General features: G+C 49.6%; 1 protein-coding gene across 5 annotated transcripts in view; it reads right to left on the bottom strand.

Moving 5' to 3' along the window:
* Positions 1-18,209, bottom strand: part of SLC5A6 (solute carrier family 5 member 6) — a 318,876-nt gene that overhangs the window by 242,547 nt on the left and 58,120 nt on the right. For all 5 annotated transcript variants that reach the window (XM_085613195.1, XM_085613191.1, XM_085613193.1 and 2 more), the window contains one exon: positions 4,863-4,928. In XM_085613195.1, coding sequence (XP_085469321.1) covers positions 4,863-4,928 — 66 coding nt within the window. The remainder of the gene's footprint in view (positions 1-4,862; positions 4,929-18,209) is intronic.

Raw genomic sequence — 18,209 nt, 5'->3', positions numbered from 1 at the left:
CGCGCCTGGATTTAAAAGACGCCTACCTCGTAATTCCCATTCATCCGCCCCACCGATGGTTCCTTCAGTTTCGTTGGGGGGGGTCTGGTGTACGAGTTCACGGCCCTTCCTTTCGGACTTTCCTCGGCACCGTGGTGTTTCACCAAAGTGCTACACCCTGTGGTGGAGTTTCTCCGAGCTCGGGGTAGTCGCATGATCGTCTATCTGGACGACCTTCTTCTGATGGCTCAGTCTCCTCAACTACTGTGGCTGCAACTTCAGCAAACCGTGTCTCTTCTTCAGGGCCTAGGGTTCGTTATCAACACATCGAAATCAATTCTTCACCCTTCACAGTCGGTCACCTTTCTAGGCTTTGTAGTGGACTCTGTTCAAGCGACTCTGAGTCTTCCGTCTCAGAAAATGGCGAAAATTCGTCACGAACTCCGCCAGACGGTGTCCAAGCCCACTATTGCCCTCCGCCACCTGGCCAGAATTGTGGGCCTTCTGTCATCCTCGATCCAGGCGATTTTTCCAGGCCCTTTACACTATCGAGCGTTGCAACGCCTCAAGGCTTACCACCTCAGAAGAGGTCGGTCGTACGATTACGTGGTGCCACTTTCGGCAGAAGCCAAGGAGGAAGTTCTTTGGTGGCTCACCCATATGGAGGCATGGAACGGTTGTGCGATCTTTGGATCCGTTCCGGATTTGGTCATCGAGTCCAACGCCAGCAGACTGGGTTGGGGGGCTCGATGCGGAGATTTTTCCACCGGAGGCGTTTGGTCAGCAGACGAGCAAGATTATCATATCAATTGCTTGGAACTGCTAGCGGGTTCTTTCGCGGTACGCTGTTGGACCAAAGACAGAGTGCAGTCTTGCGTCCTTCTGAAGATGGACAACATCTCCGCTGTCCGTTACGTCAATCGGTTGGGAGGGCCCCGTTCGCGGGCGCTGGCCAACCTGGCGAAGGACTTTTGGGGGTTCTGTCTGGATCACCATATATCGGTGATGGCGGAGTACCTCCCGGGCCAGCACAATCGAGTAGCGGACTGGCATTCCCGACATCTCTACGACTCCAGCCTATGGAAGCTGGATCCCCCGGTTTTCCGATGGTTGAACACTCTCTGGGGACCATTTTCAGCGGATTTCTTTGCCTCCCGCTTGGACAATCAGGTGCCAAGATTCTTCAGTTGGAGGCCGGACCCGATGGCTCTGGCCATGGATGCCTTCCTTCAAGACTGGAAGGCGGAGAGCGGATATGCGTTTTCCCCGTTCTCAATGATAACAAGAGCGATGGCCCAGATCCGCCGACAGTGCGCAGAAGTGACCCTGGTAACCCCCCTGTGGAGATCTCAAGCTTGGTTTCCAGTTCTTCTGGAACTTTCCTGGGATTCTCCAATCCTACTCCCTCTGTATCCTCAACTTCTTCGGAACCCGGAAGGGGATCTTCACCACCTGATCACACGGGGGACGCTCCGGCTCATGGCGTGGCGACTTTCAGGCGACGGTGGTCGTTGCCGGGACTTTCGGGACAGGCTGAGGCCCTCCTGTCAAAAGCTTTGGCGGACAGCACCACGAAACGTTATAGATCCGCGTGGTCACGTTGGTGTCTTCGATGGGGTCTGGATCCCGTGGTCGCAGGAATCATTCCCCTCTTAAACTTTTTCGCCGATTTGGCGTCGGACGGTCTGGCATATCGCTCCATTAATGCTATCAGGTCGGCGGTTTCCGCCGGTCACGAGCCTTTGGACGGAGCTCCTATTGGGGAACATCCAATGATTTGCAGACTTCTGCGGTGTGTACGGTTATCGTTACCCCCGGAGTCTCGTTATTCCGTCCTTTGGGACATCAACAGGGTCTTGAATTTGTTTCTTTCTTGGCAGCCTAATCGATATCTTTCCCTGAAAGAATTGCCTTCCAAGCTGGCTATGCTTCTATGCTTGATCTCCTGCAGGAGAGTTTCCGATGTTCGCGCACTGGACGTCTCAGCCCGGGTTTTTTCCCCGGATGGGGTTGTTTTTATGATTGGTCGCAGGACTAAGTCGCATACACGAACGATTACGTACCCGGCTTTCCGGGACTCTCCAAAATTATGTGTGGTGGACTGCCTAAAGGCATACGAGGATCTAACGCAGGAAATCCTCCCTCCGGGCGAACAGCAACTCTTGATAGCTCTCAAGAAGCCACACAAAGCAGTCTCTTCTCCCACCATAGCTAGGTGGGTGCGATGGGTTATGCAAGAGGCTGGCATTGACACGAAACAATTTGGTGCCCATTCTGCCAGAGGTGCTATGGCCTTGAAGGCTTTCGCGCTGGGTGCGCGTTTAGAGGATTTAATGCGGGCGGTGGACTGGTCGTCAGACTCTACTTTCAAGAGGTTTTATTTTAAACCAGTTCTTAATGTAGCACAGTTAGTGGTAAGTAAGCTTTGAACTAGCATAATCCGAAGCCTCCGGTCCGGACATAGAATCGGAATTTGCCTAGTATCATGACGGTAAGTTCCAATTCTATTAAGGACACGGAGGCGAGGATTATCCCGCTCGGGGCACCCTTGGTGCGAACCCCCCCATATGGGTGTAAGTAATTATTTTTCTTTGTCAATGGCTTGCTAGAGATTCTTGCTTCCTTGTCTGATCACTCTTTGACATGTTGCCATTGCGTAGTACGTTCTCAAATGTTCCCGCAGTTCTCACCTCCCTGCTTGGTTTCTTTTAGGGAATGATGGATCCAAGCAAGTAAGAAAATGGCGTGACTTGCGCGAAGAAAGAGGAGGGGAGAAGCTGATAGAGGACTTTAGATAATATGTTATGGAAACAGATGATGGACTCTCCCTGGTTGTAGGGAGTTGTAGTTTTTTATGGATATTTTTTTCAATGATTGTTACGAAATCTCTCTGGCTACTGTGTGTTTGTTGTAAGAATAAAGCGAAGAGAGATTAGCATTGTCAGGAGTCGCGCTTCCTATACCCTTTTTGTCTGCAAACAACAGTAAACTTCATATCCCAGAAGGCCTTACAAGAAAGAGTGCATTGTATGCCTTCCCATGCTGCATTGCGAGAGGTCAGGTGACTGCTTTCAGCATATAGGTCGCCTGCTCCCAATCACGAATGCTTGGCCTTGCTTCCTGACTGAGGACCACGCCCCCTTTTCTGTGTTTGGATCTTGTTCGTAACGGCTACTCGGCACCCGCTCCATTGACCGGTTTTCAAGGAAGCGTTTCACTGGAACTTGAAGACTTCGACGTGTTCTTGGATTACCGGAGTTTCGCTGGAATTGTACTGAACCTCCCGCGCTTGAATCGCGCTCCCGGATTACTCTTGCCTACAGCGCGAGGAAGCGCTTGTGAAAGGCTTCCTTGCTACCTTGTAACCTGCCTCTTCCCGGCAGCGCGGAAAAGGCGCTAATTGATCTGCGTTTGACTTCCAGCGCAGGTAAGCGCTATTGAACTCATTATTTCTGCACCAACGAGAAAGCCTTAAAATCATTGTATAGAGACTCTTGTGGTAACACGCTATCACATCAACGATTTCGCCCCCCGAATCTTCTAAGAAGTGTTTAAATGATAATTGGATGAAGCAATGCAGCGCCTGTGCAAACAGTTATATTTCTTTCACAGACTCTCAGTGTACAACACAATATCGAAGAGGAGAAAGGACTAATGAACTAAATATCCTGTTTGGGGAACACTAGAGACAGCGCATTGTAAGACGCTGTATTCCTACTACTTAAGTGGGAGCTATACATTTATAGACTCTTTTCTTGTTTTTTGGCCTGCCCTATGAGCACTGAATTTACAGAAAGGCGCAGATCCGTTATTTGTGTTTAATCCCTCATTTTCTTCCCTGTGAAGAGACCCTCCTTTCCACCTCCTCCTGTGTTTGATTATGTGAGTATGAGAAGGCATAGAATGTAATGAAAGCAGTGGGGTTATTAACAAGGGGATAGGACTTATGTCTTCCTTTGTGTTTCCTGTCTCCCTACAGGAATCCTGACGCCCTTGGCCCGCCTCCTTGGTAGACGACCTGGTGGTCCTTTCAGGTCTCTTCGCTCTCTGAGGGGTCTCCGTCTTCCTGTAGTGTGTTTCTATACCTATAGGGGAGTGGACCCTGTGAGAGCGAAAAGATAATATCTTCGCTCCCGTGGATATTGGACTCTCGGTCATTGGGACACAATCCGGACAAGCATAATCCTCGCCTCCGTGTCCTTAATAGAATTGGAATTTACCGTCATGATACCAGGCAAATTCCGATTCCCCTTGAGAATGCCATCAGGCAAAAAGGTCTAACAGCTACTGCTTTCATAAGTAAAGGTATGAGCGCAGGTGTTACAAGTACAAGCAACTCTAATAGAGTATTGGCTATATTTGTTATCCTCTCCTCATTTGGGAACATTTAATATTTTTAAATAATATGTACAGTCAAGGTTCTTCCAATTAAGCCAGGTAGAGAGATGAAGTTCTCAAACCACTCTTAATCACTTCTTGACTGCAGCTTCCTGATTACAGTAAAGATCAGATTTACCACTATACAAGCTGCATGTTCGCCCCAATCACTGTCGTGCTGCTGCAGACTGAAACCCAGAACTATTCGAAAGAAGTACTTCCAACAGCTGATAAATATTCCGTTTAGGAAAGCACTAAGAGAAACTTTGTGTAGGTTTAAATGTCAAAGTCAAAGACACGTTGACCTCTCGCTGCTCCAGCAGCTCCGACTGGTAACTTAATATATGTTTAAGCCAATCCATAGCTATGTTTGGGTGCTGTGCAACATCTTGAGTAGTGCCAACAAAACCAGCCTGCATCTAGCACTATGTTTGAGGATTCTTCCGGCCAGTACAGGATCGAGATCATAGCAGTCTTTCGATTTACATGAATTAGGTTTCACTTACCATCTGAAAAATGAAAGTCACTGTCCCACATATGCGAACCATCTTGTTGAATCGAAGCTCCAGGTACTAATAGAAAAGAAGTGAGAGAAATATTCAATAGAGCAAAGTGACACTGCTGTTAACTCACTGTCAATCCAACCCTCCCATGAAAGGATAAAGAAAAACTACTGACTGCAACACTGGTTTCACAGTTTGATGCGAGGATACAGCAGATTGACATAATAAGCATGCTTCTGTAATATAGCAGTCAGATCAGAAAGATCATCGAGCCCTTAAGGTAAGGAGTGTCAAATTCAATCCCTTTGGAAACTCAAGAAGCCGCTCTAATTTGACGCCATCTTGAAATCATCTTTACTGCAGTAGCAAGAGATCGGTCTATTTCGTGGTTTCTACACTTACCAAGCTGGACATTACAATGATCCTATGCAAATCAACACTCAACAAAGGAAGTGCTAAAACAAAGTTCACACAGTGAAGTTAAATTACAGATATATTACAGATTTGCATACACTGCACGGGCTAGTAAACATAACAGTGAGAAGGAGGGTCTGGGTAAAATACGATGGACCTTAAAAATCCTTATACTACCCGCAGGATCGAAGCATCCCCGTTAACATCAAAGTATAAAACACAGTCGTGCTGTACAAAAGGTAAGTACAGAAAGTCAAGTTGCATCCATACATATTTCAGTGGTCTCCTCCTCATGTACAAGAGAACTGCCTTTGGGGGCATGACTGCCGAATCTTGCACACCAGACGTCTTACTATCCATCCATCCTCTCATGCTGACTTTGGACAGAGGCCATCTCAATGTAGAGCTTGAGCTTATACCTCATAAAAGATGGTCTGATTCCACTCATGTTGAGTCGATTCAGAGTCTAACAAAAATGGCAATATTATTTTCTTCTTTGGAAACGTTTACAAATGTTTGATCTTCTAAAGCCCTGCTGTCCTTTTTAAACATGCCAAACGGTCTTCTAGAATTCAAATTCATGATCTGGAAATTTACACAAGCTGGCAACTGAAGGATGATGAGATGTTAACTGATTAACACAGACATGATGGTCATCTCTCCACACTGTGAGGACTACTTCAATAGTGAGTTTATGATGCTTGGGACTCGCGGACAATTGCAAAGAAAAACATAACTCCTAACTCTGACCTTGACCCACATTCTCACCGCCAGTTAAGATGATGACCAAAAACAACCTACACAAGGCACTGCATAGCGCTTAATCCTTGGTGTATGTAGCAGATTAAAACATTTGGAAGATGGGGGTTGACTCAGAGAGTACTCTCGCTTTCTGAACACGACTACAAAGAGCTACATTACAGGCCTTGGAGTCATGCCAGCCTGTTTTTATTTTTATTGATATATTTAGCATGTTAATCTAAAAGATCTATGTTGCAGAAATACCACTACACAGGTCAAATCTCCAGACCCAAGGCATTTGAGAGCAGAAAGGATAATCACCTTGGAGTCGCAAGGGAAGGAGGCAGATTGTGAAATGCTGCAATAAGGACTCAAGTGTGCATACAAGAGGTCTGAACACTTGGTCATAGAGGTAACTATTCAAGAAGGCTCCTGCTACGTGAGGACCAATAAGGGCTATACGCATCTGGAGCTGAAGATTAAACATTACAAGAAACCTGGGCAGCTAATCAAATTGGATATACGGCTATGACTTTGAAGGTAGAAAATGCAGTCATGATAAAAATGCTATCAAACAAAGTTTTACCACATTGTGTCCTGTTTCTTGGACATCTCTGAGCACTGTTCAAGGATTCATGAGGACTAAATCAATGGATCCTTCTTATATGGCAATCAGAGATACGGAAACAGAAAGTGCCGTAGTAGCTATTTGCAGGACAAATCGATGCAGCTCAACGGATGCCGAAATTCACCTGTGAAATTGGGATTTTCATTACAGAGTCGTTAAATAGCTGATTTACCCAACCAAAAGGAACACTTGCATTACTGAAGTATGCAAGGCACTGCGTGGTAGACAATATGAAAGAAACACTGAAGCAGCAGCACGAAGAAGCTAGACACAGTGCCTATGCTTTAACTGGAGAGTATCTGCCTTCATAACAGAACACAGTACACACTGTCTCTGGATGAAAGCAAATGACTGAGACTCACTTCTTTAAGCCACAATGGCAACCTTACACTAGACATCACTTTGAAGTATCAAAATAACTTTAGAAAAGAAAGTTGTCAGGATGGCCAGAATGCACAGGGCTATTGGAGTACTGCACTAACCCCAGCGAAGGTGTTTGTGACTAAAATCCATTATCTAGTCACAATCTAGTCATTATCTACTTACACAATATGGTTTCTTTGTGCTAGCGGGTAGACGCACAACCAGCCAGACCTGCTAAGATTTTCTGCTTTGCCTAACAGCTTTTTTTTTATTTTTTTAACAGCTTACAGTATTTTAGGTCAGGAAAACAGCGAATAAGAAAAAGTAACGCTTCACAACAAAGGAGTAAGCACCCCATTTTTTGATCAATGACACAAGAAAATTCACCCTCATCACTTGGTGATCTCCCCCAACACCAAATAAACTGCAACAATTTCAAATTAAATGGTCTTGCTTACAAAGGTATTCATTAGAAGAGTCGCTGCATATAAGAGTTGCTCCCCACATGGTGTTTTACAAGATTACCATAAAAAAAAAAATAACTGTTGACATTAACTAATCCGTCCCTAATTCTCTGTCACTACCACCATTCACACCACTAGACCCATCAATACAGTTGGAATCAAGTGTACTTCCTCAACAAGAGGGTGTGGCTAGCCGAGCTGCGGAATGGCCGCTGCCTAAGCGAGCTCCGCCGGCCGGAATAAAATCCTCTTAAAATCCTGCACATTTGGGCGACTGGTGCCGCTGAGGTCCGTTGACCAGCAAGCGTGGGGTGTCCGGCGCCCTTGTGTGACAGCTGGTGAGCCGGGCAGAGAGATCGACGGAGCTACGGCGATCGGTGCGCTGAGGCGTGGGGAGGTGCTGCGGTGGCCAGAGCCTGAAGTCGGCGCCGCGAAAATCGAGACAGAGGCGCGGACGCGGTCGAGGGCCCGGCGCGGCCGTTTGCTTGGACCATCGGCGTGGAGCGCCACAGCGGGGGCGGTCTAGTGGCCACTGAAGATCCGGAGGTGCCGCGAGGACGAAGTGAAGAGGTAAAGGCTGGGCACTCGCGCGGCGAGACACACCAAGGAGCGGCGGAGGAACATTGCCTCGCCACCACTCTGACGCCATAGGGTGGGGCGCCTACCTCAACGTGACCCTGCGACCTGGGAGCCGGATGATGCGAGAGGCGATGACCGCTGCAGACGACCGTCTGGTGGCTGAGGGCGCGTGCTGAGAACACGACCGAGCTGCAGGTGATCGGAGGGAGTGAGGATCCACGAGGCCTTGCCCCGGACCTATGCAGACGCGATTACACGCCCTGGCTGCTGTGGTGGAGATTGAGACGAGTGAGACGGCCTGGTAGCCTGCGGAGCTCTGCCTGGAGGTGAAGCTGCTAGCGCTGCGCCGGACTGGTGAGGCTGCGGAGAGGAACGACCGCAAGTGCAGGAATTGGTGGCGAGGTTTGCGCCGCGGGCCGAAAACGTGCGCTGATCTCTCCTGCTGCGACATAGGCCCTGGTCAGCATCTGCCTGGGCACTCTGAGGAGCTGGGCTGAGGGGTCGTGTTGGTTGGCCTGCCCAGAACCGCACGGGGCCGGTGAGATATCTGTGGAGGTGGAGATGGGGAAGCACGACACGAAGCAATCGAGGCTGACCTTCGAAAGCAAGCGAGCGTCTCGACAGGCCGATTCGGGCCCGGATGCAGGGGCCGAGGGCGGATCGGACCCAGGGGTGGAAGACCGTGGAGAAGACTTGAGAACTCTGATGCTGGAGATGAGGTCCAGCCTCCGGAACATCGATACGAAACTAGATACCCTAACCTCCCAGCTCGAGACGGTCAAGACGCAGGTGAATGTGCATGAAACGCACCTGGACACGCTGGATGGCCGCGCTACGGAGTTCCACGAATTTCAAGTCGAAACTAAGGAGCAGCTCCTGCATATGGACAAGCTGCTGAATGTTATCAGGGCCAAAAATGACGATTTAGAGGCCCGATCGCGCCGCAGCAACCTCCGCGTCACCGGCATTCCGGAGACGACTGCCATTTCCAAAATGGAATCCTACATAACCGATCTTCTACACGAACTATTTGACCCGCATCTCTCCGCGGTCTTTGTGGTGGAAAGGGCGCATAGATCGCTTGGTCAGAGACCGTCGGTGGGGGCACCTCCAAGACCCATCATTGCTAAACTCCTCAACTACCAAGACAGAGATGTGATCCTTCGGCTTGCCCGTGAGAAAGGCAAGATCACACATCAAGGGAATGCCATATCCTTTTACCCTGACTTTACTCCGGCGGTGCAGGCAGCGCGCAGGGAGTTCGCGCCTGCCAAGCGACTCCTCCTTCAGGCACAGATCCCATATTCATTACTGTACCCGGCGAGGCTTAAGGTATCGTTTGAAGGCACCACACACTTCTTTGCGTCGGCCAAGGAAGCGCTGAAATTCGCAAAACATGCCGGCGGCAAAAGGTCCCAACGGCCGGCGAAGATGGCGGAGAATGGAGCTGGCGCCCTGAGTGACAATGACTGAGGGGTATTGTTTCTCTGACGGCCTCTTTCGCCGCTTGTGCACCTGAACCGCCGATTTTTGGAGGGGGGGGAGGTGTAGGCTTCTTTTTTTCCTCTTGTATGGCTTTGCCGAGACACCCTGCTACTCCTTTCTTACACTTTGACCTTGTGCAGGCCGTGAAGCCTGCAGACCTTCTGGCCGCCCTGTTTACAGTCAGGGCAAGACGCTGGTTCCGGCACGCCCCCATGGGAAGACTCCCGAATCTGTTGGTGGTTTTTGACTTTGGGATGGGTACTACATGACCTGATTGGGGGGTTGGTGTGGGTGGGGGGTGGGAGGTATGGTTTGTTCTTTGTTGGTTTGGTGTCCACTGCATGATTACACTGCCAGCTGTCAATATAGGTTCTGTAGCGATGAAGTTGCCGACTGTCAACATGTCCTACTGCAATTTGCTGATTAGATATGTAGAATGCCAGGGGTAGATAAAACCTTAAACTGCCTAACATGGAACGTTCAGGGGCTCAACGACCACAGGAAGGCTCGGTTGGTGCATGCGTATCTGGCGCGTCATGGGGTGGATGTATGCATGTTGCAGGAAACACACCTGAACACCGCCCCCGCCCGCGGCCTGCGACACGCTAGGTGGGGACACGTATATTCAGCCATATATTCCAACTATGCACGCGGGGTAGCTATCCTCATACGTCGGGGATTGGACTGGAGGGAGGGTCCGGTTCAGTGTGATCCGGAGGGTAGGTTTGCGATGGTCCAGGGCATTGTATGCGGTGTGTCGGTGGTGTTTGTGGCGGTGTATGGCCCGAATGTTGACTCCCCGGGCTTCTACCATAGGTTGTGGGGACAGGTGAAGGCCACTGGATGTGAGACGATTATCTGGGGAGGGGATTTCAATGCGGTTCTGGACGACAAGATGGATAGAAGGGGAGCGGCGTGTGCGTTGAACCCGCTGGCGAGTGCTGCACTAGGAGACATTTTGACTGATGGGGCACTGGTTGATGTCTGGCGGGGGAGACATGCGGCCCAGCGGGAGGGTACCTGTATATCGCACATAGCGGAGTGTGGTCCCGCCTAGATTTCTGGTTGGTGTCGCGAGACGTCGCGCTGTGGACGACACAGGTGGAGCACATGCCCCGCTCGCTATCTGACCATGCCCCCTGCATGCTGCGTCTGCTACTCCCGGGTGACCCCTTTCCGGTGTTTTCGTGGAGACTCCCGCCTCACGCTTTGCTTGATGACGCGTTCAGGGAAGAGATACGGACTGATATCGCGGATTACTTTGAGCAGAATGCAGGCTCAGTGGCGGAGGAATCGACCTTGTGGGAGGCCTTTAAGGCCGTTATTAGGGGCCAATGTATTGCTCGGCAGGCAGGAGTGCTGCGGGCGATACGAGGCACTCTGGCGGCGCTGGAGGCTGACATTAAACAGCTTCAAAGCACCTTCTTCGAAGATGGTGGATCTGCGGTGGCGGGACAGCTCAAAACTAAATTGCTGCAATATGATGAAGAGGCGATGAGGGAGGTCAAGTTCTTGGGGAAATACGCGGAGGCTAGGCGATATGGCGAGGGAGGGCGTCCCGGGAAGTCCTTAGCAAATCTGCTTAAACCGCCTCGTTCCGCGACTTATATTCACGAGTTGAGTACATCGGACGGAGGGCACCTACACAATAAAAAGGACATTTTGGGGGCATTCTCGGAATTTTACGCCCAACTATATACCAACACCCAGGATGCGTGCCCTGACGGTCTCGCATCCTTCCTTGACTCCATCGCACTGGTATGGTTCAACAATAAACACAGGGAATACATGGACCTTCCTATCGACGCCACTGACGTGGCGCAGGTTATTAGAAGCCTGCCGCCTGACAAGGCGCCAGGACCAGATGGCCTGACAACTGCTTTCTACAAAGCGTACGCCGACGAGCTGGCGCCGAAGCTGTTGGCGGTATACGAGGAGACCCTGGAGAAAGGGGTACTTCCGGCCACCATGAGGGAGGCGCTGATAATCACACTATTGAAGCCGGACAAGCCGGCGGACGATCTTAACTCTTATCGGCCCCTATCATTGATTAATGTTGACATGAAAATCCTAGCCAAACTGCTCGCGAACAGGGTGCAGCCCATGTTGCCGCTGATCGCCCTTCCAGACCAGTCCGGATTTATACCGGGAAGAGCGACCTCCCATAACTTGCGCACCGTCTTTGCCGCGTTGCACTACCTACATCCTGATGTCAGGGCTGCAGTGGTATTTTTGGATGCCACTAAGGCCTTTGACACTCTAGAATGGCCTTCCCTCTTCCGGATATTGGAGCGGATGGGGTTCAGTGCGCTACTGCTCAAAAAAATCCAGCTGCTTTACACCATGCCAAGGGCAAGGGTGAGAGTCAATGGGCTGGTGTCGACGCCGTTCCCTATCCTACGCGGCACTCGGCAGGGCTGTCCTCTATCTCCGCTGCTGTATGCCATAGCTATGGAGCGGCTTGCAGCCGGATCAGACAGCATCACACAGCGAGAGGTATAGGCTTCAGCTCTAGAAGTCTACTCATTTCACTTTACGCCGACGATGTGACCCTTTATCTTATCAATCCGGCCGATAACCTGGATCCTGTCTTGCGGGAATTTGTCCGCTTTGAGGGCCTTGCGGGCATCTCCATCAATTGGTCCAAATCGGTCATCTTTCCCCTTACGGACGGTACTGCTGAGGTGCACTCTGACTACCCTCTGCGTTGGGAGGCGGAAGAGGTTAAATACTTGGGGATCTGGATTAGCCGAGATCTACAGGCAATATGGAGCCTCAACTTTGGCAGGGCTATGATGTGGTTGAGTGAGAAAGTAAAGTCCTGGTCCTCCCTGCCCCTGTCGCTTGTTGGGCGGATTGCACTGACAAAAATGGTAGTACTACCCAAATTTCTTTACTTATTCGCCAATATACCTATTCCGTTGACCTCGCATTTTTTTGCTACTCTGCGGTCCCATTTGGTGGCGCTGGTATGGTCGGGCGGACAGGCCAGGGTGGCGTGGGATACCCTGGTGCTGCCGCTGAGACAGGGAGGCCTGGGTGCTCCGGACATGAAGCTGTATGCCCTCTGTGCGCAAGCTCAGTTCGTACATTTTTGGGCCCACCCCACCCCCTATCAACCCCACGTTGCGGTGGAGCGGGACGCAGTTGCGCCCCTGCCATGGAGCGTGGCGATCTGTGCCAAGGCACGACGCCCGGGAGCGGATGTGGACACGGCTGGGATGCTGCAGTGGGTGTGGGAGGAGTTGCGCAAGAGGGCCGGAGTGCCGCTGTTGTATGCACCATCGCTTCCTTTGAGGCACAATCCGTTACTGCCCTGTGTAGCGGATGGACTAGCCGGCCGCCTCGATGTCGGGCGGCGTCTACGCACATTCGCGGACTTGTTTCCTGAGGGCCGGTTCATGCCTCCTCCGGAGCCGGAGGATGGAGGCGCGGTGCCCTCTGAGTTGTTTCTGTACCACAAACTGAGGGCGGCGTGCCGGGCGCTCTCCGGAGAATTCCCTGATGCTCCTCCGGTCTTTACGGCTTTGGAGGCTGTGGTGGGCTCCCAGTCTCCCCGGAGATTGGTAACCCGTCTTTATCGCCACATGCAGCACACGGATCTGGTGGGGTCGCCTAAATCCATGCAGTGTTGGAATGGTGAGCTCCAGCCTGAGATAACCGAAGACCAGTGGGAGTTTTGCTGTAGGCAGCTCACAGAGCTTTCACCGAACTACAGGCTGCGGCTCATACATTTTAAATACCTTCATCGCGTGTACAGAACCCCCATCAGCTTAAAAAGGATGGGGTTGCGGGAAACCGACGACTGCTGGCGCTGCGGATCCGCCTCGGCCTCTTTTCTGCACATAGCATGGTCGTGCCCGAAATTGGTGGGATACTGGACTCAGGTTTTTTTCCTAATCAATCAGATTGTGGGTCGCTCCGATGCTCCTTCCCCCCCTGCTCGGGCTCTTGGGTTATGTTCAACACACTCCACCGCAGGCGCGCAGGTTGCACGTGTTGCTTTTGCTGTTTGCTAAGAGGCGGGTGGCGGTCCACTGGGGGAGAAGTGGGATACCCACAGTAAAGGGCTGGCTGGCTGACGTCACGTATGGACATACGCAGCTAACCACGTTTGGGGAGTTGTTGCCTGTCGCATCCCGGCCCCGGGACATCTGGGAACCGTTTGTGAGCTGGACCCGGGCACATCAGGAGGAGGCAGTGGAGGAAGACGCTGTGAGTGTGTGATTGCGGGGTGCTGGGGAGTGGAGAGAGTGACTTGACGCCCGGATGTCTCAGAACATGTTGATGGCACGTGCCGAGCTGGGACACCCAGCCGCGAGTCCCATATCTTCTTTTCTTTGTCCGAAATGCCCTGCGTGGTGAGATGAGGTGGTGGGACCCCCGGGCCATTGCATTTGACTCCCTGGCCCAATGATGTCTGCGGATGTTGACATGTTGACCATTGAACTAGGTCTTCTTTATATACAACCTGACAGCTCCCTGTATTACGTTATCATGCTGATGTGGACTACTATGTTTGTTGGCTGTACTGGCCGTTTTGAAAAATTTTCAATAAAAAAAAAAGAAGAAAAAAAAAAAAAAGTGTACTTCCTCAACAAAGATATGACACGTTTAATCTAGTTCTCAGACAATCATCTCAAACATGGCTTTTTGTTTGTTGATAATTGAAGTCGTTATGAAAAGGACATCTCTGTGAAGAAATAGGGGCAAACATGACGAACTGAATTGAAAATGAAGTGAGAAGCAAAATATTTACAAGTGAATTAATATACTTTGTACAGAGCAAAGAAAGAGTGCATAGGCAGTCTGGATTTCTGTTTTTTGCAGCAGGGGCGGTCTGCAAGCACGCAGAGTCAAGAGACAATCAACTCCGCTAAGGGCTATGGGTCTCAGTCAATACTTGCCCAAATAAAAGAAGTTCTATAGGTATCTAGGGCCCATCCACTTCACAGATGTTCAGGACATTACATCCATCTTGGACTGAATCCAGAGACTTCATGCATTCAGTGCAGACCTGTGCGCAGTACAGCCTGTACCCCCATCTTTTAAGAACCTGAGCGATTCCACACTTATCCCAGTTTCTTGAGCAGTCTACGGTCCATCAACATGGTGAATGAAACCTATTTTCCTCAATTCAGGGTCTAACCTCTCTGCTTGGCAAACTTCAAAGTCTACAGAGTAGGTCCTTGATGAAATATTGCCAACGGTGCTTCTTTTCATGCAGGTCATTACAGGATTACGGAGGACCCTAGAACATTGCAGAACAGCAATGTGCTAAACGAACACGCAGTGTTTGAAAAAATATTTCTTTACACTCACAGAAGTTGTGTATGGTCAACTGTAATAAGTAGGTCAGAGTTGCATAAAACCTGATCGGTTCAAGCTGTCTCTTTGTCTGGGCCCAACTGCGCAGGGCACTCTACTCCGTTTCTGAGATAGCATACATTTGTAACTGTTAGTGTCAACAAATCAACAATCACATGACTGTCACCAACCGAAAGAGCGGGGGCTTTAATACCCTGGAACTATACTCTTATGTCAACGCAGTGTACGATTGTGCGATCGCGCTTGTAAGCCAATATTGACGGCAACGATAGATGTGTTGTATGTACTCTTATATAAATGCCAATAAAATGTTATACAAAAAAAAAACACAACGACCACATTATAGATAGGAAACTTCATAATACTTGGTAGGTGGAATAAGATGACCCTCACTCCTAAAACACTATTCCAGCCTTCCTAAATTTGTATCAAGAGTAATTATAGGTTGTTTTGTGTCTGAGAATGCAACGAATGACAGCAACATATAACAGTGACATCTTCAGCACCCAGATGTCTAAAACTGGTTCTATAAAGTAAAGAACCTTCTCCAGAAATTCTGACTGATGCCAGAATCGGATGAATGTGGAATAGCAGCAAACCTGTAACCAAACTGGACTTATCCTCTGTTGGTTTAGGCAATGTAATGTGCATCTGAAGAGCTAGAAATGTCTCCAATCAAGTCTTGGGATCTTGCTTTAGCATATAGGGATATGCCAAAGGCCTGCAGTCAAAGCTGACCAGCAGGACACATACTATTGGAGAATAATGATTCATTGTGAAGGTAAAAAATTATTGACAACCCGAGCGGTTTAGAGTGCCACATCTGTTCCAAGCACTTTTAAGTATGCAGTAGGTGGCCTAAATGATTATCTTGTCCAAACTATTGTACCTATTTGTAAACGTTCCCATACCGCTCACCTCACATCTTTTTAAAACCTTTAGATCCCTAATAATTGAACTGGTGTGGGTAGGGAAACAGCCTCGCATATCCTGGGAGGTGCTCACCCTGCCGCAGGCCCAGGGCGGACTGGCAGCCCCCGACTTCGCCCTTTACGCATACAGTGCGCAGGCACAATTCTTATAACATTGGGTACACCCCACGCCCTTTCAGCCACACGTTGCTATCAAACTTGACAGAGCGGCGCCGATTCCACTTGCCACTGCCATATATCAGCCATATAGGAGACCACGCAATGAAGTGGACACTGTAGAAACGTTGAGGTGGGCTTGGGCAGGCTCTCGCCAGCGTGCGAAACGGGACATACTTTACGCTCCTTCTATGCCACTGGCCAACAATCCACAGATGCCCCCACTTAGGGACCGCAGGAGCGGGCGGTGGCGCACGGGCTGCAGGTGGGCGGGGACCTCTTTCCCGGCGACACATTTCTAACGCTGCAGCAGATGTGCGGCTCAGGCGACCCCGCGGCGGCAGAAATGCTGCTCTACTACCAACTGCGGGCCCCATGCAGAAGCAAGTTCGACACATTCCCAAATCCTCCCCCCACACTACCAGCACTTGAGAACATTCTCAAAATAGCTCATGGCCGCAAGCTAATTACCCGCATCTATAACACCATGCAGCGCGAATCGCCAATTACCACCCCAGGGGCCCGCGCGACGTGGGAGATAGACATGGGGTGGAAGTCACAGATGACCAATGGAAGCTCATTTGTGGTCAGATGGAGGCGCTGTCCCCAACTATCGCCTTAGATTGAGCCATTTCAAGTACATTCACCGCTTATACAGAACCCCGGTGGAGCTGCACCACATGGGACTGCGCCCCGACGACTGTTGCTGGCGCTGTGGCGCCACCCAGGCAACATTCTTACAAATAGCGTGGCAGTGCCGTCCCATTGCCAACTTCTGGCTGCGTACACTACAACATATACATTAATATACTAGGACTGGAATTGCCCCACACGCCGCTAGTGGAGCTACTGGGCGCTATCACTGACATCCCACCGAAGCGGCGAAAACTCACGGCTTTGCTCCTACTCATGGCCAAGCACCAGGTGGCGCTTCAATGGAGAGTGGTTTCACCACCGACAACGTGGGACTGGCTCTTGAGCGTCACCCCATGCAAGACGCAGGTGGAAACCTTCTGGGAACAAATGCCTGCGCGAGCCCGACCAAAGGATATCTGGGACCCATTTGTAAATTGGCTCAGAATCATAGACAATGATGACATTTAATATAAACATTAGGTAGTGTAGACACCTCAGCTGCAATGCCATGTGGTGGGAGTGCACTGTCATCTGAACCGACCAGAAGCCGGACGCCATGGTTGTAGCAATGGTTATATAATAATAATAATAGGCATTAACTGGGGGCTTGAACATGAACATGTATATAATGTGCGGAGAATGACGACAGACAATGTACTGCTATTTGATTATGTGGTTGTTTGTTTTGCACAAATGCCAATAAAAATAATTTAAAAAAAAGAAAAAGTATGCAGTAGGTATGCATACTCCCTTAAGTGAAAAGTGCTTACTGCTCAAAAGAGGCAAATGCAGTCCACTACAACTGCATATCTAGCAATGCTATCAATCATGATTGGGGTTCATACATTCCTGGGTGCTGAGACGGGTGTTTTCTAAACATTTTATGCATTGGTCCCTTAAATCGATAGTTTTCATTTTCAAGGTGACAGCAACAAGCACTTAATGTTGTATAGTGATACCATGTAAAGGTAAAGATCTTTAATAATAAAAGATTTGAGGTCTTCCAGCCTCATCCGTTTAGCGATTAGCCTATACAACAAGACCAACGTATGCCCAAGCTGTGGCTGGATATTTTAAAGATTGGGAAGGGGATAACTGTACATATAGATCCCATTACTGGTCTGAGCTATGAACAGAATGCGAGCAGAACTGGAAATATTACTGTGTACACAGAATTAAAAATCCAATTGGCCACACCAGCAGCGACCCACTTTATGAACTACTCAATGACTGTCAGACCCCCTGCATTGGAATAAAGGTGCATATCCCTTTCAAGTGTTTTTTTAAATTTCATTGTTTACGTGGAGTCTTTCAGACAGTGCAAGCGGTCTGGTTGCACAATGCCAACTGTGGCTTAACAAGAACTTGCAGAGGCTTACAGAATGCCCATTGCTTACCACTGGTTGACTTTGTGACTCATTTACCTGCTTTAATGGCTTTCCTTGTTTTAGCTTGTTCATCGTGTGCCAGTCCCTCCCCTTGATCATGGGCTCTTTACTATTTCCCTGACTGGCAGACTTCCATCTTTCCATAGCTGTTTTTTCTTTTTGCATAAGCACTCCTATCAAGTGCATATGTTTCCAGCTCTCGCGCTCATGTGTCTGTTCTCCTCCACATATGTAAA

Source organism: Triturus cristatus, chromosome 6 (genome assembly GCF_964204655.1).
Source record: "Triturus cristatus chromosome 6, aTriCri1.1, whole genome shotgun sequence".
Lineage (NCBI taxonomy): Eukaryota > Metazoa > Chordata > Amphibia > Caudata > Salamandridae > Triturus > Triturus cristatus.
Note: the sequence above shows the minus strand (reverse complement) of the source record. Positions and strands in the feature narration are given on the sequence as shown.